Genomic DNA, 25,113 nt, shown 5'->3' with positions numbered 1-25,113 from the left:
TGTTGAAATATATAATGATCTCCTGGTCCTGCTCATTTCACTCAGCATAAGTTCCTGTAAGTCTCTCCAGGCCTTTCTGAAATCATTCTCTTGATCATTTCTTAACAGAACATTAATATTCCATAATATTCATATACCACAATTTATTCAGCCATTCTCCAATTGATGGGCATCCACTTAGTTTCCAGTTTCTGGCCACTACAAAAAGGGCTACCACAAACATTCTTGAACATATGGGTCCCTTTCCTTTCTTTAAGATCTCTTTGGGATATAAGCCCGGTAGTAACACTGCTGGATCAAAGGGTACGCACAGTTTAATAACTCTTTGAGAATAGTTCCAAATTTAAGCTGGGTTTTTAAGGAAGCTAAAGATTCTAAGGCAGAGACAGAAACCCAGGTGTCCTGCATGTGGAACAGGAAGAAGGTGTGGGAGGCTAGATCTTAGTGTACAGAAAGGGAAGTGATACCTTCTAAGACTGGAAAGGCAGGCTAGGGCAAGACCGAAAGGCTTTAAATACCAAACAGGATTCCAGAGGGAATGGGATCCACTGGAGTTTATTGAGAGGGGAAGGATTTAATGATGAGGATGATAACTTTTATATAAGATGCTTTGATCCTCACAACAACTTATGAATTATGTGCTATTGTCCCCATTTTATAGGTGAAGAAATTAAGGCTGACAAAGGTTAATTCATTTGCTTAGTCATATATCTAATAAATATCTGAGTTAGTATTCAAACTCATGTCCTCTGTTCCATAAAGGCTGAGGAAATCAGAAACCTGAAGGGAATCCAATGAAGGGTAGCTCAGGTCCCCAGAGAATTGTTAATGAAGCTTTAATTTGGAGACCACAGTGACCTAAAACAGGTGTGTGGAAATGGAAGGCTGAAGAATGGACCGGGGACCAAGGCTGATGGGATCAAGGAGTGTATGTGTGTGTGTGTGTGTGTCTTACCACAGTCTCCCTCCCCAGGCAGGGCCTGAGCCCAGGGTTGCGATGGAGACTACGTCCCTGGAGCACCAGATCCAGAGTGTTCAGCGGCACATTGCCTTCTTGAAGAAGGAGCAGATGGAGCTGCTGCGAGACCTGCACCTGGAGATTCTGCGCCTGCAGAAGCACTGCTCAGGTGAGGGCATCTTCCTCCCACCCACTTCCCCAAAGGCCTTACAACATACACTCATTTGCCAAGAGGCAGGGAGAGAGTCCAGTGCTCCCCCAGGAACAGATACACAGTTCAGAGAAAGAGGGAAGGATGAGAAAGAGAAATGGGAAGAAGAAAGGGGAGATAATAGAAGGGAAGAAAGGAGGAGAGGAAGAAGGAAGAGAAAAGAAAGAGAGGAAGAAAAGAGGAGGAAGAAGGAAAGATGGAAGAGAGGGGAAGACATAGAAAGGAAGAAAAGAGGAAAGAAAAGAAAGAGAGCAGAGAGGGGAGAAGATAGAAGGAAAGAGAAAAAAAGGAAAGAGAAAAAGGGAAGAGAAAGAGAAAGGAGGATTGAGAAGGGAGATGATTGGAAGAGAAGGGGATGAAAAAGGAGATGAGAGTGGAAAATAGAGAGGAAGGTAAAAGAAGCAAATCATTGATCAGATTTATAACTGGAAGAGATCTTAAAACTCAATTAATCTAACGCCTTCATTTTGCCAATGATAAATTTGAGGTTTAGGTTAGGTTTGAGGTTAATGAGCTGCCCAAAGCCACATAAATATTATGTAACAGAGGTTTGAATTCAGGTCTTCCTGGCACCAAGTCCAAAGATCTACAAGAACTTCCATAAGCATTTTTATTTATGTATTTGTTTATTTATTTTTGCTGAGGCAATTGGGGTTAAGTGACTTCCCCAGGGTCACACAGCCAAGAAATGTTAAGTGTCTGAGGCCAGATTTGAACTCAGGTCCTCCGGACTTTAGGGTTGGTGCTCTATCCACTGTACCACCTAGCTGCCCCTGCCATAATCATTTGACTAAACCATCTACCATGCAACATATGCTTGTGGGAAGGGGAAGAACAAGCAACTAAGGGAGTGATAAAATGCTTCTTGCAGAAGGTGGCTCCTGGGCTGAGTGTTTAAGAAAACCAGAGGTTCCAAGAGGAGAAAATGAGAAGGAATGAATTTGAATCATGATGGAGATGGAGTGTGGAACAGCAAAAAGGGAAGAAAGGAATAGAAATAGGGAGGGATTTGAAGGAGAAAGGGAAAGATATTCAGAAAGAGGTGAAGCAGATGGTTGGAAGGAAGAGGGAAATCACAAATAGAAGCAGGAGAACAGAAGTTGAAAGTTGACAGAATGGCCATGGATAAATAGATGGAACTAGACAGCTCTCTTCATCTCTGCTCCCAGGAAAGGAGAGACAGAGAAATACAGAAAGACAGGGGGGAGGAACAGAGGTATGGCTTCTTCTCTAAACCCCAACACTTAGAGAAACAGAAACTTTGAGCTGCTCAGAAACCTCAAGAAGAGATGTTTTCAGCCATCAAATTGAGGAGACAACTGGTATGGACAATTCTTCCATTCACAGAAGAGTCTCTGAGCATGAAAAGGTTGGATGGAATGAAATGGAATAAAAAAGAAATGGAAAGGTTTGTTCCTATGTTTCTGTGTCACATAAAGGGGCAGGGGCACGGGGAGCTAGGAAGCAAGAAAGTTTGTAGCTTGTAAATAGAAGTGAGGAAGGAGGAGCAAAACCAAGAATGGGCTAGCCAGGGATTTATTCCAGGGTGTAGACATTATCTGGAGCTAGCATTACAATCCCTCCCAGTAAAGTAAGCTTTAACTCTTTAGCAGTCTAGAGATCACCAACATCTCTAAGATTCATATTTTTCCAGGAAGTTCCAGGCTAGTTCTGGGGACTGAAGTCAAGAAAACATGAGTTCAAATCCAAATTCAGAAACTCAGAAATTTTCTAGCTATGTCACTTAATAGTTGTTTGCCTCAGTTTCCTCAATTATAAAATAGGGATAATAACAGCACTTACCTTGCTAGATTCTTATACAAATCAAATGTTAAATATTAATAAAGTATAAGCACAATGCCTGGCACATAGTAGGCACTTAGTAAATGCTTATTTCCTTCCCCTTTATCTATTTGCCTGAACCACCATGTACACTGCCACTCCCTTTCCAGGCCTTCCATAGTACTTTCAGAGCTCCATAGTACTCCTTTCCCAGGACTGACTTTTTTATCACATCCTTAGGGTAAAATCTTGACTCTCTCTGGAGCAGGAGTTCTCAAACTATGGCCCTTGGGCCAGATGTGGCCCACTGAGGACGTTTATGCGGCCCGCCAGGTTATGACAAATGGGCTGAGGGGCGGAGACAGAGTGTGAGTTTTTGTTTTTACTATAGTCCGGCCCTCCAATAGTCTGAGGGACAGTGAACTGGCCCCTATTTAAAAAGTTTGAGGACTACTGCTCTAGAGCATCACTCCCTTCTCCAGAGCTGACTGGGTAGCCAACCACTGCCAACATCCCCTTCACGTGACCATCATATTTGATACCTTCACTCCCTCTCCCTCCTCCAAAGTTTGCCCTAGGTGAAAAAAAGTCTTGAAAATTGGTGAGGAGAGGGGCAGGAAACACTATGAAGACAAAAAAAAAAAAAAAAAAAAAAAAAAAAGCAGCTCTAGCTCTATCCTCCTGAACTTATCTGATATCACCCAGGCAGTCAGTATCAACCAGAATTTGAGTCCAGAATACTGAATTATGAATTTGCAAACCCTAGGAATCTTCTGCTAAAACATCATTGATCTGAGCTGCCCAGATTTCACGGATTATCGACTTGATCTGTCATCCTGCCTTGAAAAAAAAAGAAGCCAATGAGTCCTTTCTCCAGAGCATTTAGACCCAATTCTGGATGTCTCTTTTCATTCAAAGCTGGGGCCCTTCTGGTCCTTCCCATCCAGTGTCCTGAGTCAGTACTTCTCCCTATCATCATTCTGCTAAATGAGCAACTTTAAACAATGATAGATGAACTGGTACCTCCTCTTTCCCTCCTGTAGAGAAAAGCCAAATTCCTCACAAGGTTATAAGATGATACTTCCAGGATTCACGGGTGTGGGCATACCCTCCAATCAAAGCAGAGCCCAACCCTCCAGATTTAATTATCTTCGTTGGTAGGTATAGCCAAAAAAAAAAAAAAAAAAGCAAGTAAAAAGTCATCCCTGCTGATCCCTGGTAATGACCATATCTAGACTTGTCATCAGATTTCACTGATATTTTTGTTTTGTTTTGTTTTTGATCAGAGCTCAAAGTCCTTCAAGTTTATGTAGATGTTTGCTTTCTATAATTAAGTAGCATTGCATAGTAGCTAGAGTCTATGAGTCTAGAAGAGCTAGATTCAAAGCCTACTTTGAACACATCTAGCTGTGTGACAATGGTCAAGTCACTTGACCCTTATTCCCTCAGATGACTCCCTAAGACTATAAATTGCAAAAGAAAGTGCTCACTTGTATTGGTAATGGGAATTTCCTCACCAATCAGTTCCTATATCAGTGATATCACAAAACCAGGGCCTATTCAAATTCCTATTGATCCCTGGGCATTGCAGCCCCAGTTAGTGATATACCCACTCAGATCTATCAAGATTGGTCAAGATAATAGTCATGTTCTCTGACCCCTACTTACCCCAGTTCAGAGATAACCAAAAGGTTTTTAATATTAATTGTATTTTTAGAGGTTTTGCTGAAACTTCATTTAAGTTTGAGCCATCCCAAAGTTCTTTTTCTTACAATTGGCCAGAGATGACTTGTCCTTTTTTTATTTTTTTATTTTTTTGCAAATGAATAGTGATCTTTGCATCTTGGGGATAAAAAAGAACACTTTGACATTTGACCTCTCTGGATCACAGTTTCCTTCTTCCTAAAATGAAAGGGTTAAAGTAGAAGACCATTAGGGTCCCTTTCAGTCTGTGAAACATATGGGAGATTCCAAAGCTTTCACTCCATCAGGGATATTAAAAGAAAAAAAAGGCCTTTTCCTTCATCAAAGCTATTCCTTCCTCCAGAAAGCTCTCAGGTCCCCTGTTTGAAGCAAGCATGTATTTAGAAATATAGGCTCCCAGGACCACAGCCTGAAAGAAATAAGGGATGGTCGTTGGGGAGAAAGTCAGCGTGGAAAGTGATCATACTTTCGAGACTCAACATGCCATTATGAGGCATTAGACTGACTACAATGGAGAACTCCATGACATACAGCACAGAGTTTGGTTCAAATTCAACCCTCCCTGGTCTTTCCCAGGCCTCACTGAGATCCTCAGAACAGAGTCCAGAAACCCTCTGGAAAAGAATCTCTGATAGAGCCTTTAGAAGTATGGAATGTGGGTGCTCAAAGCCCATGTGGTCTAATCTCCTCGTTACAGAGAAAGAAATTGTAGTCTAGAGAGAAGAAACATGGCCAAGATCATGGGAGTTAGATCAGAGAACCTAGGATTTGGAAGGGACTCCCGTGTCAACCTACGATCAGCAATCTACCAATTTCTACAGAGTATTCTTGACAAGAGGTTATCCAGTTTCTGCTTGAAGACCTCCAGGGAGAGAGAAGCCACCATCTTTCAAGGCATCCCATTCCATTTGGACTTGCTGACTGATGATTCCTTTTTTGATTCCTCATCACTTCTTTCAGGCTATGTTCTTATGGATCGGCATTCCTCTGTAGTGACAACACGCCTAGTTTCTCCATATGGGCTCTAGGGAGTTTTAGGGAGGAAGAAGAGATCTGAGGGATGTGGGTTCTAGGCTATAAGTTTCTCTTCCTTGAGAAGAGCTTGTCCTGGAAAAATATAAATCTATCAGTGGTCATTCAGGAACACTGGGTTAAAAAGAAAGAAAGAAAGAAAGAAAGAAAGAAAGAAAGAAAGAAAGAGAGAGAGAGAGAGAGAGAGAGAGAGAGAGAGAGAGAGAGAGAGAGAGAGAGAGAGAGAGAGAGGGAGGGAGGGAGGGAGGGAGGGAGGGAGGGGAGGGGGGAGGGAGGGGGGGAGGGAGGGAGGGAGGGAGGGAGGGAGGAAGGAAGGAAGGAAGGAAGGAAGGAAGGAAGGAAGGAAGGAAGGAAGGAAGGAAGGAAGGAAGGAAGGAAGGAAGGAAGGAAGGAAGGAAGGAAGGAAGGAAGGAAGGAAGGAAGGAAGGAAGGAAGAGAAGAAAGAAGCAAGAGCTGTCCACCATGGCTCTATCTTCCCCATGATAACTGGGCTCTCTCTCTCTCTCTCTCTCTCTGTGCCTGTCTGTCTGTCTGTCTGTCTCTCTCTCTCTCTCTCTCTCTCTCTCTCTCTCTGTCTCTCTCTCTGTCTCTGTCTCTGTCTATTTTTGTGTGTCAGTCTCTATGTCTCTGTCTCTCCCTGTATATCTTACTGTCTTTGTCTCTCTGTCTCTATCTGTCTCTCTGCTCTGTCTGTCTATGTCTGCCTTTGTCTCTGACTCTCTGTCTCTGTCTCTGACTCTCTTCGGCCCCCTGCCCCGCCTCTCTCCCTCTCTCAGCTTCTCGGCCTTTCATTTATCCATTAAGGTAAAAATAACTCTGAGTGAGGCAGGGTCAGAAGGCTGGCCTGGGAGCAGCCTCTAGCCCCAGCCTGTTGGAAAGAGCTGGGGTGAGATCATCCCAGAGTATGGGGAGTTGGTTGTCGGCAGAGAAAGACAGAAAAGGGAGAAGGGAATAACTACATAGTAAAAATCAGAGAAGAACTGAGAAGAGCTGAGGGGGAGGTGGGGAATGGAAGGATGCAGGAGAGAAAGACCTTGGAGAACATGCTGTTGTTGCTGTTGCTGCTCAGTCCTGTCTGACACTTCATGACCCCATTTGGAGTTTTTTTTGCAAAGATTCTGCTGTGGTTTGCCATTTCCTTCTCCAGCTCCTTTTAAAGATGAGGAAATTTAAGGCAAATAGGGTGATGTGACTTTCCTAAGGTCACAAAGCTAGGTAAAAGTTGAACTCAGGCCTGATGCTCTATCCACTATGCCACTAATCACACTACTTCCACTAAACTCCCTTGTCTCCAAGATAGCTTAGTCCAATGTACCCATTTTATAGATGGGATCACATCTGAAGAAGTGAAGCTTTTCCAATTATTTGCTGTCTAGGAGAGAGGGAAAAGGAAGGGAGGAAGAAAAATTTGGAACACAAATTTTGCAAGGGTGAATGTTGAGAACTATCTTTGCATATATTTGGAAAAATTAAAAGCTATGATTTTTAAAAAAGCAATAAAAGTATTTTCCAAGTGAGCTGAACTAGGACACCTATTATTTTTCCACATGATCACTGGCCCTTGCAGACACAGATGAAGGAGGCAAGGTAATCCCTAAGTCCTGGAAGAAGATGGGGAGGGATAAGTGAAGATGCCAGCCCTGGCCTATGGCCATCACTTCCCATCCTCTCTCCCTGCCATCCAGGCCGGCACAGTGCATGGCTTAGCTCTTCTGCTCCATAACCTAGCACCTGAGCTCCGCACTGTTGCATCAAGAGGCAGCTTGGAAGGTATCCAAGGCCCTAGGGCCCCTCATCTGGGAATAAGCCTCCCATAAGCAGAGAGCTATGAGGAGCATCCCAAGTGGGCACTGGGTTCAGCCAAAGGTTACGCCAGAGCCACGGTTTAAAGAATCTCCCACATCTCCTTGCGAACATTGGACCTTCTCCCCCCACACCTTGCCCCATGGAATAAAAGGCAGGAAGCACGGGCATCTCCCCTAGATTTGTTGAATGTTAGAATCGGGATGGACGGCATAATCACGGAGACCAAAGCCTTCCCTTTACAGCAGAGAAAACTGAAATCACCCGTCTATATATAGCTGGTGCCAGGCCTGTTCCTCTGACTGCCATCCCGGCTGATTCTACAACCAGGAAGTTTGTGCCAAGTCTTCAGGGCAGAAGAAAGGTGCCTTACTAATGGCAGGGAGAGTGGTTCTATAACCAGACAAAATGCATTTTCTCTGGAGCTGGGGCAAGGTTCCATGAGCCGGCTAGATTTGGGGTAGCCACTTTATCACTGCTTCATGATGGGTGGGGAGAGTAATCCCCTCCCCCAGAGGCCTTGGGACCCATTCCCAAGGGGTCCCACTCTCCTCCTGTACCACTCCCTGGGGAACACCAGGCCATGTTTGTACTATCACCAACCTCCCTTATCCCTCTTTTTTCTCCTTCTCCCCATGATTATTGACTAGAACCAGACTGACCAGGGAAACAGTGTCAGTAAGAGGGAAGCCTGTGTCCTTCTCCAGCCCCTAACATTCCCACCCCACCTTGTACCCCCAGCAACTGGGGATTGATTTTTCCTTGTTTTTCTTGCAAGTCTTCTCCCTGTGACCCCCAACCTTAACCCTTTCCAGAAGTTCCCAGCAGTAAATGGGATACACTAAATTATTTTGTTCAGCCCTGCTCCCTTCAATAAATAGGACACCTTTGGAGTATTGGAATGGGGAGATTCCAGAATGGAATAAATTAATGGGTCCACTGAAAAATGGAATATAATTCTCCTCCTCCACCCTCACATACCAACAAAACCCATCCACCTCTCTGATTATTTTTTTTTTTTAAGCATTCAGGGTAAATGACTTGGCCAGAGTCACACAGCTAGCATCGGAGGTCACAGTTGAACACGGATCCTCCTGAGTGCAGGGCCAGTGCTCTAAGTGCTGCACACCTAGCTACCCCATAATCAGCTCTTGATTACAGAGGCAGCTAGAAGATGCAGAGGATGATGGGGAAGACCTAATTGTGTCATTTAATCTGTTACCCGAATTTTCTTATCTGGAAAACAGGTTGATGAGAAGATAAATGAGATATTTCCAAAGCACTTTGCAAACCAAGTAATAGATGAATACTAGCTATCATTATGAGATTTTTCTTTCTAGGAGCTGCTGCTGCAGCCTCCTCCAAGAAGTGTTCTTCCCCGATGTCCCCAGAGGGGGGCAGTGTTCTCTGCTCTTCAATTTTCTTAGACTACTCTGTCTCAATCTTCCCTTGGCTCCTTAGCACTTTCTGTCTTTTTTCATAATTGTTTGTATACACAACTTATTTCTTCTTTTAGATTGCAAGCTCCCAGAAGGCAGAACTTTTTTTTCATATTGCTCCATTTGTCCATAACTCCAGCTCCCTGAGGAGCTGGGGGAGAGTGCTGTGTGGCTCCTGGATGCTGCATCTGGAGTCAGGGGGTCCGTGAGTTCAAACCCAGCTATTGCCACTTGCTGCCAATCGTTTCCGGGGTTTTCTGGAAAACATCCTGAATAGTATTACTTTAACTGGCATTGACTGGTTCATTCTTTCTTTCTTGATTTCTTACTTTTCCATCCTTCCTCTATTTCTATATCTCTCTCTCCTTCCTTTTTCCTTGCCTTCTTTTTTATTCCTCCCTCTTCTCCTTTTCTTTTTTCCTTCTTCCTTTCTTCTTCTCTCTTTTCTTCATTCCTTAGTTCTTTCCTTCTTTTCTTCCCTCCCTTTCTCCCTTCCTTCCTTTCAATTCCCCCTTCTTCCTTCACCCCTTCTCTCCTTTCTTCCTTCCTTGCCTTCCCTCTCAGAGAGGAGAATGATAGAATTAACATACTGCTGAAGCCTGACCCCTAGCTTTTCAGTTGAGTGATCTGATTGGGAAGTGATAGGGACCGATGTCCCCTACAATACAGAATTATGATTCTTCTCAAATGCTGAGTATTTTCAATTCTTCTTTGTCTTCCTTACCCCCACCAGCATAATATGATGCTCACAGTCCACTAAACTCTCCACCAGGTAGCACTGGTTTCCAAGTATGACTAATTCTCTCATGAGCGCCTGGGGGGCTAAGGGGTCTTAGAGATTCAGCTCATACACAGGCACCTATCTTACCTTTTCCAGTAGCCCCCTCTCAGTGGGGCTAATTTCCACTCCTAGAGATTGAGGAGTCACTCCCCAACATGTGCACAGGTCCACAAACATACAAACATACTAATAATAACTTCCTTCTCTCTCTTCTTTTCCTCAGAACTAACTCGTGACCTGGAAACCAAAGAGTCACAGTCAGACCAACAAGGTAAGAAGGCAATCCCTAAGAAGATAGCAAAAGGGGTGGGCAGAAATAAAGACCCAATTAAATCATTCATTCAACAAACTAGAAGTGATAAGAGCCTGAACCAAGATGGTGACTGTGTGAAAGGAAGAAGGGAAAGAAGGGAAGGAAGGAAGGAAGGAAAGAAGGAAGGAAGGAAGGAAGGAAGGAAGGAAGGAAGGAAGAAAGAAAGAAAGAAAGAAAGAAAGAAAGAAAGAAAGAAAGAAAGAAAGAAAGAAAGAAAGAAAGAAAGAAAGAAAGAAAGAATGGGAGGGAGGAAGGGAGAAAGAAAGAAAGAAAGAAAGAAAGAAAGAAAGAAAGAAAGAATGGGAGGGAGGAAGGGAGGAAGGAAGGGAAAGAAGAAGGGACAAGGAGAGAGAGGGAAAGAGGAAGGGAGGACAGGGGGGAGGAAAGAGGAAAGAAGGGAGGGAAAGAAGAAAAGAAAGAAGGAAAAAGAGAGATGCTATGGAGATATAATCCAGCTGACTTGGCAGCTGATTGGATATGTGAGATGAGGGAAAGGGAGGAATAAGGATGACACTAATGTTTTGAACCTGGTAGTTAGAAGCATAGTGATGTGCGCAACAGACAGGGAAGTCAGAGGAGGACTTGATTGAGTTGGAGGGAGAAGGGGAGATAATGACATATTATTACCTTTGACTTAGACATGTTGAAAATGTCCAATGAACAATTGGAATTGGTGATGAGGGACTGGAACTCAGAGGGAAAAAATACTCAAGTTGGATTAAAAAATGAGAGTGGAACTCAAGAAAAATATCCAGGTTAGACAAAAAAAAAAGCTGGGTACCATTTTTGTAGACCATAGTTGAACCCATGAGAGCTAATTGAGGTCAAATTAGAAAGAGAAAGAGAGCCCAGAATGGAACCCTGGAGAATACCAAGTTGAACTCTTTAATATCCTTTTAGCTAAGTCACACCTGCTACCATCAGTGTCGACAAGGGTGAAAATGCTGAGTTGGAGGACTGGGGAATAAGACATAGCTCACCTGGAAGAAGGGAGTAAATGCCCTGCCTAACCCTGGTCTAGTTCCTTTCTCAGACTATCTCTTTCAAAATTCCCTTTAGAAATTTATTGTTCTTAATATTTTGAGGCATCAGGTATTATACAGGGCATTATATAGAATAATAAAATAAATATAGGTTTTCTTTTCCTCCAGATGTTTTAGCATCTGGTGAAGAATTTGAATGGAAAGGCTGGGTTGAGTAGGAAGGGGGCAATCCTCTGGGATTCCCCTTACCATATTTAGTCCCTCAGGTGATAGGCCAAAATGTATCCTTTAGGAATCTAGTCAAATAGAAATCCCAAATTAATGGAGTTGGTTTTGCTACTAAAATATTCTCAATTTATAAAAGAATTCACAGAATTCACCTTTCAGTAAAGTTACAGACATTTAAGTCATTGTTTATAAACTAAATATTTAAACATCCAAAGAGAAACCTTGGGTTGAGGATAGATTTGCATTACAAAAATAATGGGTGAGAGAGAGACTCGGTCCCAGGTTTACTGATCTTTATCTGGAGGCTAGATTGGGAGAAGAACCCACTTTACATAGAGATTAAGACTGCACAGGCCATTCCTTTCATTTGTTGTTTTTCAATCCTTTCACTCTAATCCTTTGTGATCCCATTTGGGGTTTTCTTTGCATAGATACTGGAGTGATTTGCCATTTCCTTCTCAAATTCACTGTACAGATGAGGAAACTAAGGAAAACAAAGTCACATGCCTAGTCTGTGTCTGAGGCTGGCTTTGAACTCTTGAAGATGACTGGGGGAAAAAAAAAAGACTAAACAAATTGGGTAGAGATAGGGACTGAATGAATGATTCCTTTGAGAAATCCCAGAGGAAGCATGGCACCTTTTCTGCAACTTTTTGTCTTAGAAATTACTTAGAGCATGAGAAGTTATGTGATATGTCCAGGATCACACACCAAGAAAATTGGAAGCAGGACAACTAAGCATTTATTAAGAGTTTATTGTGTGCCAGGCACTGTGCTACACTAAGTAGAGAGTCAGGAGGATATGGTTCAAGTTTGATCTCTGATACAGACTTGATAGGTCTCCTATCTTCTCATTCACAACTTTTCTTTTTTCTTTAATGCTAAAACCTCCCAACATACCTTGAGATTTACCGGTAGTTTAATTTTCCTTTTTGCTGAGGCAATTGGGATTAAGTGTCTTGCCCAGGGTCACACAGCTAGGGAAGTGTTAAGCGTCAGATCACATTTGAACTCAGGTCCTCCTGACTTTAGGGCTAGTGCTCTATCCACTGCACCAACTAGCTGCCTCCTGGTAGTTTTCTTTTCTAAGGGCCAACTCTTTTTTTTTTTATTATTATTTTTTTTTTTTATAAATTTTTTGACAGTATATATGCATGAGTAATTTTTTAATAACATTATCCCTTGTATTCATTTTTCCAAATTATCCCCTCCCTTCCTCTACTCCCTCCCCTTGATGACAGGCAATCCCATACATTTTACATGTGTAAGGGCCAACTCTTAACCTCCAATCACTCTGGCTCTCCATTGGTTGAGCCCCAGGTCAAGCATTGTTTGGGTGCTGATCTACAAGAAAGAAAGTAAATAGAATTGTTTCTATTTTGGCCACAAACTCTGAGCCTTCCCCTCCCCAGACTGGATTTTTTTTTTTTCTTTTGACTAGATTTAAAAAAAAAAAAAAAAAAAAAAAAAAAAAAAAAAAAAAAGCCTTTCTTTGCCTCTTTTGTTTGTTTGTTTGTTTGTTTTGTTTACCTAGCGCTAATCACTGAATGCCTTAATCAAACAGATCAGTTAAAGATTTTAACTTTACTGCTTCTAGGACCCTCTGGAGTCCTGAGGCTCTGGAAGAGAAAGTGAAGCTGGGAACTTTGCACTCACTTAAAATCAATTCACTTGCACGTCCTGTCATCCCTTCCCAGAAGTCATTGTCCTCTTGGAGAACAAAGGACAAGTAATAACAAGCAAACACCTCGCTGCTCTAACACTAGGAGTTACAGACCCATTCTGTCTGATAAAAGGAAGATCTAGGCAAGAAAAGAAGGGACATTCATGTGGTTTTTATTTTTTACAGTTTGGGAAGTGATTGACTTCCATCCCCTTATTTATTTATTTGTTTGTTTGTTTGTTTGTTTTTATTTATTTATTTATTCATTCATTCATTCATTTATTCCTGAGGCTGGGGTTAAGTGACTTGCCCAGGGTCACACAGTTAGGAAGTGTTAAGTGTCTGAGACCAGAGCCCATCCCCTCATTTAAACTATATGACACCCTTGTGAGGTAGATGTTCAGATGTCATTACGCCTATTTTATAGATGGGTACAGAGAGGTTAAGCCAGAGACATAAGGTCACTCCTCTATTAAAAATGGCAGAGTCTGGAATATATGGACTCAGAGAACATGGGTTTGTAGACCCATATGAACAACAAGAGGTAAAAGGGTGAAGGGGGATAGGGCAGAAAGGAAGGTGGGGAACTCAGAACCAGATGTCCCCTATCCTGTCATCCCCTCTCACCTAATTCCTTGGGATGCTCCATCCATCAAGTTTATCAGAAATTTAGCCTAGGGTAAGAGCCTCTGACAGCTTCTCCAAGACTATTTCAGAAAAGCCCCAAATTCCTCTCCCCCCAGTCCATCCATCTTCTCCATCCATACCCTTCCCCCACTCCCTATTCTGAAAGGTTGATCAAATCAACTCTGACATAGCTTCAGGGAGCAGAGTGAACTATGGGTTCCACCCACTAACTCTATCACTTTCTAAACTTTCTAACCCAGACTCTCCTCGGAAGGTAAACCCCTTCAGGGTAGGGACTATCTGTGCTTTTGAATTCATATTCCCAGTTTAGTGCCAAGTTTGGCTAAATTAAGTCACTTTTGAATTTGTATTTCCAGTTTAGTTCCAAGTTTGCTTAAATGAAGTCACTTAATAAATGATTTTTTTCTATCGAGTCTTTCTCTAAAACCTCATTGTAAAGTCTAATCCTAGGGATTAAGGAAAAAAGAAATGAGGAATCCAGACTCAGTTTTGGAGCTGCTATGTGATAGATAAATGACATTTTCAGTTATGAAAGACATAACTGACATCTTCATGACCTCATTTGGGATTTTCTTGGTAAAGATACTGGAGGGGCTTACCATTTCCCTCCTTGGCTCATTTTACAATTGAGGAAACTGAGGCAAACAGAATGAAGTGATTTATCCAGATATTTACTGGGTCTGAGGATAGATTTGAACTCATGAAAATTAGTCTTCCTGATATTATGCCCAATGCTCTATCCACTGTGCCACCTAGCTATCCCAGATAGAGAGATATATAAAACATTTATTGAAATCTTACTATGTGCTAGACACAAAATGCAAGTAAATTATACTTGCTAATATATTTACACACACACACACACATACACACACACACACACACACACACACACACACACACACACACACATATATATATATATATATATATATATATATATATATATATATATATATATATATATATATAATAACACTATTAAAAGATCACATATAAAGGCACCTTTGGAAAAAGTGGGGTGCACTTAAAGAGACCTTGGGAAAGTATCATGGATATTTGGGGCCCTGAAAACTCACCTATCAGAGCCAGGGGGTCTAAGGGTGGAGTATAAGGCAGCTGAGGACAATAGAATGTTGAAAAGACTGCTTAAAAGTAATTTGGGGCAGCTAGGTGGTGCATTGGCTAGAGCACCAGACCTGAGTTCAAATGTGATCTCAAACACACTTCCTAGCTGTGTCACCTTGGGCAAGTCACTTAACCCCAATTGCCTGGAGGGGGAGAGGAAGTAGTTTGAAGGTCTGGAACTCAGCAAGCCAAGGCAACCGAATACTTATCAGATGGGGGAGGGGGGACATGGTGGTCATGTGTATCATCATCTCACCAGAGACACCCCCAGATTCCTCTCCCTAAGATAGTCCTACATACCGGTGGGAGCAAGGAAACGCCCATCCTTTGTTCCAAGGAACTTCCAAGTCAGCCTGGAGCCACATGGGAGAAAGTGGGGAAATCAGTGATTGGCGATCACAGCTCCTGGCCTGGAGTCGGGGAGATAAACTCAAATCCAGTCTCACTAATTGACTTTGTGACTTTGTGCAAATGGCTTAACCTGTTTGCTTCAGTTTCCTCATCTATAAAATGGGTACATTAATAGCAATAATATAGCAATAATTGAGAGCCACTAGGTGATACATGGATAGAGCTCTGAATCTAGAGTCAAGATTCATCTTCATACATTCAAATCCAGCCTCAGACACTTAATAGCTATATGACCCTGGATAAGTCATTAATGCTGTCTGCCTCAGTTTCCTCATCTGTCAAATGAGCTGGAGAAGGAGATGGCCAACTACTTTAGTGCCCGTGACCCCAAATGGAGTCACAAAGAATAGGACATGACTGAAATGACTGAACAACAACAATAGCTTAACTCCCAGGATTGATTATTAGGATCAAATGAGACAATAATTGTGAAGCCCTTAGCTTTTGCCATTATTACTAAGATAAACATTTATAAATAATATTTATTTTAAAATTAGTGCCTACAGTATGCGCTAGATACTAAGATCCATACAAGGAAGTAGGAGACAAGACTTTGAATTCAAAGAAAGGGCTTAGTGTGATAGTTCAGGCTCCCTGAAAGCAGAGGACTTATTTTGGTTTAGGGTTGGTTTTTATTTTTGTTTCTATTTTTGTTCTTTTGCTTCTCTTTGTATCTTCAGCTTTTAACACAGTGTCTGGTTCATAGTAGGTGATTAACTCTTTGTTTTTCTTACAAACATTGGTTTGATACAATGTCTTTTTTTTTTCTTTTTTACAAATATCAAATTCTATAAAACTTGGAGCCACTATTTATTCTCCTTTATGTGGGAAACATAATTACATCAGGGCATTTGGAGGATGCTATAAATTGTTATTTATTGTAAATTGAGTTACTTATTGTAAGTTGAGTTACTTATTGTAAGTTGCATTACTTACAAAGTTATTAATTGAGTTACTTACAAAGTATCGAGGAAGACTTTAGGCAAAATCTAAGAATTTAGTTACATTTGCTTCAATTTCCCAAGCAGCAGCAAACATGCCTTACCCCAGGAATACTGCCTGGGATCGCCTTCTTGTATCAGATCTCTAAAAAGTGATGCAGTTCAGAGAATGCTGGACTCAGGAAGACCTGAGTTCAAATGTAGCCTCAGACACTTATTAATTGTGTGACCCTGGACTTAACCTGTTTGCCTCGGTTTCTTCAAATGGAAAATGGAGATCACAGTAGCACCTTCCTCCCAGTGTTGGATTAAATGAGAAAAAAAATCATAAAGTTTAGCACATAGTAGGTACTATATAAATGTTAGCTAGAAAATGAAGCAAAGAGGGTATGTTTTAAGCAGCTGCTGTTCCTCTGTCCCTATCATTGGCTATCTAAACTGTCAGTCAGGATTAGGCCAGCTTCTTGGTCTATAACAACCAATTTAAAACCATTCCTGGCTGATTTAATGCTGATCCTTCTGTGCACCAGTCAGAGAAATGAGAGGAAAGAAAGCAGTAGGGGATTAGGCAGTTTCCTCCTTCTTTGTTTTCTGGACTCAATAATCATTTCTAGAGTTAATCTCATTTATCAGAGAGATTTTCTGCAGAGGGAGGAAGGTGTGTTCTGGCCCAAAATAACAATATTTGCTTCCCCAAGTACATCTTGTACTTTTCTGTGTCTTTGGTTCTTGCAGTTTCCTCATTTTAAAATTGGGAAATTCAGGCCCAGGAACATTAGTGACTTTTCTGAGGCCCCCCAGGTGGTAAGCAGAATGCTGCCCACTACCACCACATTGGCCCTCAATGATCTGCCACATCCCTCCCTTCTGCTGCCTACCAGATGTGGCTCATGTGCTACCTCAATCTCCAATCCCACTTTCCCCCACCAAGGGAAATGCAAACATTGCCCACCAGAAGTTCCTTATACTGAAGAGATGTCCAACTAAACACACACACACACACACACACACACACACACACAAATAAAAAACAAAAAACATGGTAGTATTTGCAATACTTACCTCCCAGGGCTGTTTTTGAAAACTGAATGGTTGTATTATTATTAGAATAATAATTAAAATTTATAGAGTAATTTTAAAGTTTGCAAAGCATTTTACAGATTATCCACAGCAACCATTGAGATAAATGCTTCCCTGCATTTTACAGATAAGGAAATTGACTGAGGAAAAGGTCAAATGACTTGCCCAGGGCCATACAGCTATGAGTTGGCTATTTTCTTGGAACTGTGGAGTCTTTCTGACAGGAGACTGGCTTCAGATTGTGATTCTATGGCGACTGGGGGTGGGGATGAAAGAGAGAGAGAGACAGACAGATGATGGGAAAAGGGATAAAGGGAGGGAGGGAAGGAGAAAAACAGAGAAACAGCAAAGGGAGGGGAAAGAGAGATAGAGGGAGGGAAGAAGAGAGAGAAAAACAGAACTGGAGAGGAGAGAAAGAGAGGGAGCAAGGGAGGAAAAGAGAAAAGAGACAAAAAGAGAAACAGAGGGGGGAGAGAGAGAGACAGAGACAAAGACATACACACAAAGAGACAGTGAGACAGAGAGAGACAGAGACAGAGAAAGGGAGAGACAGGGAGAAGGAGAGAGGGAAGAAGGGAATGTAAAAGAGAGGGAGGGAGAGAGGCTAGACCAGGAATCAGGAAGACTTGCTTTTCCACATCCTGAGACTGAGAAAGAAGAGATGACTTGCTTAGGTGTCAGAGCTGGGACTTGAACCCATTCTCCTATTCTCAACCCTTAAGGACAATCTCATCCCCCACCCAGGAGAATACAGAAATATAGGGGGGAGGGCGGAGGGAAGAAAGAGAAAACTGGAAAGATACAAGTAGGAAGGAAGTTGAGAGAATGATCAGTGAGAAAGTTCCCATAGATAAGAAACTGTAACTCAAATTTGGAGCTAGAAGGGACCTGAGAGACTTCATCTAGTCCAGTCATCTCACTTCAAGAGAAGAAAAGTGGAACAGAGAAATGACTTGCTTAAGGTCATTTGGGCTATAAGAAGAAGAGTCAGGATTCAAACTCAAGTCTTTTGAGAGTATAAAGACTACCTTCCTTATGCTGGACCTTACTGCTTCCCCAGACTAGGAGCAGGCTAGGAGGATGCTCAGGATGGGATTCCTGGGAAAGGACTGCCTGATGGAATTCTGTCATTTTAAACAAACTTATGATCCATTTAAATTGTTGCTATTACAATAAGAATAGACATCTATAAATCTCCTTAAGAGGAATAAAGTTACTCATTCTCTCGACACAGTCAGGAGAGGTAGGAAATATTAAGGAAAAGTATATATATTAAAAAAAAGTGCACTGTGAAGTGTAAAGAGGGAGATTGTTGAGGAGTAATCTAGGAAGGCTTCCTGGAAGAGGTTGAAATTGAGTTATACTTTAAAAGGATTGTACAGGTGAAGAGAGGGAAAGAAGATATTCCAAGAATAGGGATCATTTAAGAATAGGATGTGAGTTCCTTAACAGCAGGAACACTTCCTGCTTTTTATCTTTGTATCCCTAATGCCTAATTCAGTTCCTTATATACAGTATGGGTTCAATAAATGTTTGTTGAATTGATTGAATTAATAGGGTAAATTTAATTAAACAAATCTGTAAAGCACTTTGCAAAACTTTAGCTATTATTATTATTAATCTAATTCTGGCATCTTGTTGCAGCAAAATAATTTGGAACCAAAAACAGATTTTAATCTAGGTTCTTCCATTTACTTTCCCCTTTCTGGTTCTCCAGTTTCCTCCCCCATAAAAACAATGGGATCTCAATGATCTCAAAGATGTTTTTTCAGTTCAGCATCAATGATTCAGAGGCCTAGAAGTGACCCTGGATTTTCAAGGCTCTGCCAGCTGAACACAAGCTTGGGCAGGTCTCATCCTTTTGGAAAGACTTAAATTACAGACCTAGGAATAGAATGTATGTTGTGTGAGGACCAGCCTGGCTAAAAAGCTGAAATGCTCAGCACCAAGTAGACCAATTTTTCAGTCCCAACAACTCTATAAGGCCATTCTCCTGTGGTAGGGAAAGAAAGGGAAGGAAGAAAGAAAATGAAGGAAGGGAAAGAGAAAGAAAAAAGGAAAGAAAGAAAAGGAGTGAAGGAAAGAAGAAGAAAAGACAAAGAAAAGGAAGGAAGGAGGAAAGAAGGAAAGAGAAAAGAAAGGAAAGAAAGAAAAAAGAGAGGAAGGGAGGAAGCAAAGAAGGAAGGAAGGAAGGGAACGAAAGAAAAGAAAGGGAGGGAAAGAAAGAAGGAAAGAAAAAGGAGAAGAGAAAAGGAAAGAAAGAAGGGAGAGAGGGAAGGAAGGAGGAAAGAAGAAAGGAAGGGAGAGAGGAAGGGAAAGAGAGGGAAGAAAGGAAGAAAATGAAGGGAAGGAAAGAAAGAAAGAAAAGAAAGGGAGGGAAAATAAGGAAAGACAAAGAAAAGAAAGGAAGGAAAGGATGGAGGAGAAAGAAACAAGGGAGGAAGAGAAAGGAAGAAAAGAAAGAAGGGGGAGAGGGAGGCAGAGAGGAAGGAAGGAAGGAGGGAGGGAATAGAGGAAGGAAGGAGGGAGGGAAGAGGAAAAGGGAGGGATGGAGGGAGAAAAGAAGTAAGCAAGCAATTGCAGGCTCTTAAATCTAACTCAAGAAGCACCTCTGGTGTCATGTAGTCCCACCCCTCACTTGACACAGCAGGACCCTGAGCCTAGGGGAGCTAAGCCCAAGCTTACACAGATAGTAAGTACAATCATAGCTCTAGGTTAAAAGGATCTTGGGGGACATCTAGCCCAACTCCTTCATTTTACAAAGAAACTTAGTCCCAGAAAGATTAAATAACTTAAGTGACATAGGTTCTGAGTTAAAAAGCAGAAACTTGAAGCCAGGCCCTCTGCTCTCTGCAATGGCTCAGGCTGCTGCAAGAACTTGGATTTGAACATCTGGGCTATTTTCCTGCCTGTGACCTTGGGCAAGTCTCAACTCTCTGGGCCCCGGTGTCCTCATCTATAAAACGAGAAGGTTGGGCTTAGCTGAGCAGGCACTTTCCTGCATTGTATGTGAAGATCCAGAATTCCCCATCTGGCATTTATGGCCTTTCCCAAGCTGGCTCCACCCATCTCTCCCAGACTTATTGCATACACACCAGTCCCCAGAGCAGTGCACCCTGGGGGCTCAGCCAACCTGGCCTCCTAGCTATTCCCGACACACATGACAGTCTTTGCACTGGTTGCCCTTTGCCACTGAAAAACAGCCTTTTCTCATCTCTGTCTCCTTTACTCGCTAGTATCATTCAAAGCTTAGCTGCTGGTTCCCCCAACTGCTGTTGCTCCCCCCCTTGCCAACCCTCCCCCCCACAAATACACACACAATGCCTTAGCTTCATATATACTTGTGTATGTGTTGTCTCTTTGAGGGTACGGATTGTCTTTTCACTTAGCCCAGTTCCTGGCATACAGTAAGCACTTAATAAATGATCCTTGTCTCATTCTGTGAGGGTGACACAACTCCCTCCTTCACGGAAGCTTTTGTGAGCCCTGGCCTTGGAACATCTTAAAGCCGCTAGATGGGGGTGCTTCTCACCTGAGTATGATGAGATTTGTTGGCATGGAAACTCATGGTGAGGGCACTCTCTCCACCCTAGATGCCCAATCTGGCTATGATTTATCTACTATCTGCTGAAACCTTGGGAGTTGCCTAAGGCCCAGAGAGATGAAGTCATTTGCTTTCAACCCCACAGGGTCACAGGTCAGGGTTGGAGTTTGAAGCTCGTTATTAATGAGCACTTATGAGGATAACAAGCCTAGAGGTGGGTCACAGGGACTTTCCGGGAGCCAGTAGTAAGTATCCAAGATGGGGGAAATTTGAACTGAGACCTAAATGTTTATTAAAACCCCAGGACAGAAACTGTCCCAGAACCACAGACAGCAAACTGGAAGAGGCCTTAAAGAGCATCTGGCTGATCCTCATCATTTTATAAAACAGGGAACAGAGGCCAAAAAAGGGGGAATGACTTCTAAGGAAAACAGCCAGCCGAGACCTTATAATTTGTGATGTTTTCTGAGGCTTCAGCCCTTTTCTTAGAGTGGGAACTTCACTGATCTAGGGCTGGAAGGGAAGTCCAAGGGCATGAATTCCACCCTTCCCATTTTACAGATGAGGAAACTAAATCTTTTTTTTTTTTTTTAATTAATTTTTTTATTATATATATATATATATATTTTATAATATTATCCCTTGTATTCATTTTTCCAAATTACCCCCCCTCCCTCTATTCCCTCCCCCCGACGACAGGCAATACCATACATTTTACATGTGTTACAATATAGTCTAGGTACAATACATGTGTGTGAATATCATTTTCTTGTTGCACAATAAACATTAGAATCCGAAGGTACATGCAACCTGGGCAGACAGATATTAGTGCTAACAATTTACATTCACTTCCCCAGTGTTCCTTCTCTGGGTGTAGTTATTTCTGTCCATCATTGATCAACTGGAAGTGAGTTGGATCTTCTTTATGTTGAAGATTTCCACTTCCATCAGAATACATCCTCATACAGTATTGTTGTTGAAGTGTACAGCGATCTTCTGGTTCTGCTCATTTCACTCAGCATCAGTTGATTTAAGTCTCTCCAGGCCTCTCTATATTCCTCCTGCTGGTCATTTCTTACCGAGCAATAATATTCCATAACCTTCATGTACCACAATTTACCCAACCATTCTCCAACTGATGGACATCCATTCATCTTCCAGTTTCTAGCTACAACAAAAAGAGCTGCCACAAACATTTTGGCACATATATGTCTCTTTCCGCTCTTTAGTATTTCTTTGGGATATAATCCCAGTAGTAGCGCTGCTGGGTCAAAGGGTATGCACAGTTTGATAACTTTTTGGGCATAATTCCAGATTGCTCTCCAGAATGGCTGGATTCTTTCGCAACTCCACCAGCAATGTATTAGTGTCCCAATTTCCCCACATCCCCTCCAACATTTGTCATTATTTGTTCCTGTCATCTTAGCCAATCTGACAGGTGTGTAATGGTATCTCAGAGTGGTCTTAATTTGCATTTCTCTGATCAGTAGTGATTTGGAACACTCTTTCATGTGAGTGGATATAGTTTCAATTTCTTCCTCTGAGAATTGTCTGTTCATATCCTTTGACCATTTATCAATTGGAGAATGGTTCGGTTTCTTATAAATTAGGGTCAGTTCTCTATATATTTTGGAAATGAGACCTTTGTCAGAACCTTTGTTTTTAAAAATATTTTCCCAATTTGTTACTTCCCTTCTAATCTTGTTTGCATTAGTATTATTTGTACAGAAACTTTTTAGTTTGATGTAATCAAAATCTTCTATTTTGTGATCAATAATGATCTCTAGTTCGAGGAAACTAAATCTTGAAAGAGCAAAACGATTTGCACAAAATCCCACAGCTATTCAGTTAACTACAGCGAGGGCTCTTATTTTAATCCTTGTGTGTGTGTGTGTGTGTGTGTGTGTGTGTGTGTGTGTGTGTTCTGGATCCCCTTGGCAGCAGACTACTGAAACCCACGAACTCCTTGTCAAAATCATGTTTTGAAAAGCTGGAGATTAAAAACATTATTATAAAGAAAGCCGATTGTATTGAAACAGTTATCAAAATATTTTCAAAACCAAGTTCACAAGAGCCAAAGGAAGGCAAATCTAGAGGGAGAAGGGCTTCAATGGACCACCGAGCCCACCTAGAGAGACCTGGGACCGCGGAGGGCCTGACCTGCACCTGAGGTGCTAGTGATAGCACTTGTAGTAGAAGCTAGCATTTATGTAGCTGGCATACACAGTGCTTTGAGGTTTGCAAAGCCCCATATGTGGGAGTGCCATTTTTCTCCCTGTTTTAAGGACGAGGATACTGAGGTGCAGGGAAATGACTTGTCCAAGGTCACACAACCAGCAAGAGAGACAGACTTTGAGCCCAGGGCTCTGACTCCGGGCCAGGCCCCACTCAGCTGCATCTTTGCTCTCGGCTCAATCAGTATTTTAGCAGTGAGCTTACTAAATGCGCGGGTGGTGAGAGAACTGAAGGAAGGAGGGGGGGGGGGGGTAAAGGAAGGCGGGAACGGGGGTGGCTAGAAGAGAAGGGAGCCAGGCTGGGGGAGGGGCGGCGGGAACGGCCGGCCCGGGTCGGTGAGTAGCCCGGCGGGCGCCCTTCAGCTCTCCCCCCGTCCGTCCCGCAGAGGAGGCTTCGCGGCAGCTGGAGGCCAAGTGCCGGGCGCTGGAGGAGCAGCTGGCGGCGCGGGAGCGAGGCAACGGCGAGCTTCGGCGGGAGCTGCGGCAGCGGGACGCGCTCGTGTGGGCGCTGCGCTCCAGCCTGCGCAGCAAGGAGCGCCGCTTCCTGGAGGAGCTGCGCCGCCGCAGCCACCGCGCCACCGTGCTGGGCACCGAGCTGCAGAAGCAGAGCGAGGCGGCCGCCTACCTGGCCTTCCAGCTGCACGCGGCCCGGCAGAAGCTGCACGCGCCGGCCGCCGTCGGGGGCGCCGCGGCCTCCGGCGGGGCGGCGCCCGCGGGAGGGGGCCGGGACCGCGCTCCGCAGCCCGCCGACGGCCGGGCCAGGAAACGCGGCCCCCGCGGCCGCCGGCCGCCGCCGCCGCCGCCCTTGTCGCTGCTCCCCGAGCCGTGCGTCCTGGGCGGCGCCAGGGACTGGGCCGCCTGGGAGCTGGGCTGCAGGCTGGACGAGGCCGAGCCCGAGCCCATGCCCGACCCCGCCCTCTTCCTCAACGCCCGCAGACCTCCGCGCCCCAAGGCCCGGGACGGCGGCCCCCCAACCTGCGCCAGCCCCCGCAAGCCCCCGCCCCGGGAGCCCCCCGACGCCGCCGCCCCCGCCCAGCCCCGCTCCTGCAAGAGTCCGTCCGGGCGGCGGCCGGCCGCCCCCAGCCCCGACAGCACGGTGGACTTAGAGTAGGGAGGAGGCTGGGGGCAGGGGTACAGCGAGCTGGGACGGGACCCCTCCCACCCCGGGGCGGACCGGGTGGGACGTCACCCCCAGGCCGAAAGCTAGAGGCCCGGCGCAGGACTGACCGGGGAGGGGAGACACACCGGAAGCGCCTCGGGCGCCCCGCTTGGGCCCGGAGAAGTCAGAGAGGGTCTGGGCCGAGCAGAGGCTGGAAATGGGGGGGCCCTGTAACTGAGCAGGGAGGGGGGGAGCCGATGGAGGGACCTGCTTTCCTCCACCCCACCCGTCCTTTCTATTAAGTCTTCTCTGAAACGTGGCCATTTAACTCCCTCCGCTCACAAAGATGCCCCTTTGCCCTTTGGGAAGGAAACAACCAGGTCCCTCCTTGAAAGGAGGGGAGGGGGACGATGGGGAGAACAATTGCACATTTTTGTAAAAAGGAAATTATTTATCTATATTATCTTATCTATCCCCCTTCCCAGTGAGAGGGTCGAGGGAGAAGGTCCCAGGGAGTAAATTGACAATCTTGGCGGGGAGGAGAGAGGAGCAGGGGGAAGTTGCGGACAAATGGTCTTCTGGGCCTTCAGAGCCAGGGAAAAGGCTGGTGTCCAGAGAAAGGAGGACAGATCTTGCCGTCTCTGTTGTCCCTAAGACCTTGGAGCTGCCCTCTCCTCCCCCTCCTCCGCCCTGCATGGCTCCCGCGCCCCCTTCGCAGGGCAGACCTCGCCATAGTCGGTCCAGTTCTCTGGCAGAAGGGGCGGGGCCGAGGCTTCCCCTGAGAACGTGAGTATATCCCCTTTTGCATCAGCTTTGCAAACAAGCACGGAACACTTTACCCCACCCCCACCCCCTCTCGGCACCCCCCCACCCCAAGCCTAACATCCCTCAGGGGACCCAAGGAGAAGAATCCACCTAGTTGGCGTCTTTGCTGCTTGTTTCTGAGCTTGTTACTCCCAAAGGATGAGTGGGTGAGGTGCAGCTGAGGGGAGGGGAGGGCACCCTTTCCTGCAGTTTCTGCTTTTGCTGCCCTGGGCCCCCCTGGGGCCAGGTGGGGAAGTTCCGTTCTCAGACTGCTGTAGGAGGAGCTGGGAATGGGAACCGGGCAGGTTACCTCGGGAGCTTTTCTGG

At 44.1% G+C, this 25,113-nt stretch overlaps 1 protein-coding gene and 1 long non-coding RNA gene across 4 annotated transcripts in view; one reads left to right on the top strand and one right to left on the bottom strand.

The window, feature by feature from the left end:
* The window catches only part of LOC141540182 (uncharacterized), a 43,801-nt gene that overhangs the window by 17,828 nt on the left and 860 nt on the right, over nt 1-25,113 (bottom strand). The window lies entirely within an intron of this gene.
* On the top strand, nt 978-23,994 carry CCDC92B (coiled-coil domain containing 92B). Its single transcript, XM_074260584.1, has 4 exons — nt 978-1,127; nt 9,934-9,981; nt 23,270-23,571; nt 23,626-23,994. Exons 1-4 carry the CDS (start codon nt 998-1,000, stop codon nt 23,992-23,994), a joined length of 849 nt encoding a protein of 282 aa, XP_074116685.1. The 5' UTR covers nt 978-997.

The sequence above is a fragment of the Sminthopsis crassicaudata genome, chromosome 4 (assembly GCF_048593235.1).
Source record: "Sminthopsis crassicaudata isolate SCR6 chromosome 4, ASM4859323v1, whole genome shotgun sequence".
In the NCBI taxonomy this organism is placed as follows: Eukaryota; Metazoa; Chordata; class Mammalia; order Dasyuromorphia; family Dasyuridae; genus Sminthopsis; species Sminthopsis crassicaudata.
The sequence above is the reverse complement of the archived record's forward strand: the minus strand, read 5'-3'. Positions and strand labels throughout refer to the sequence as shown.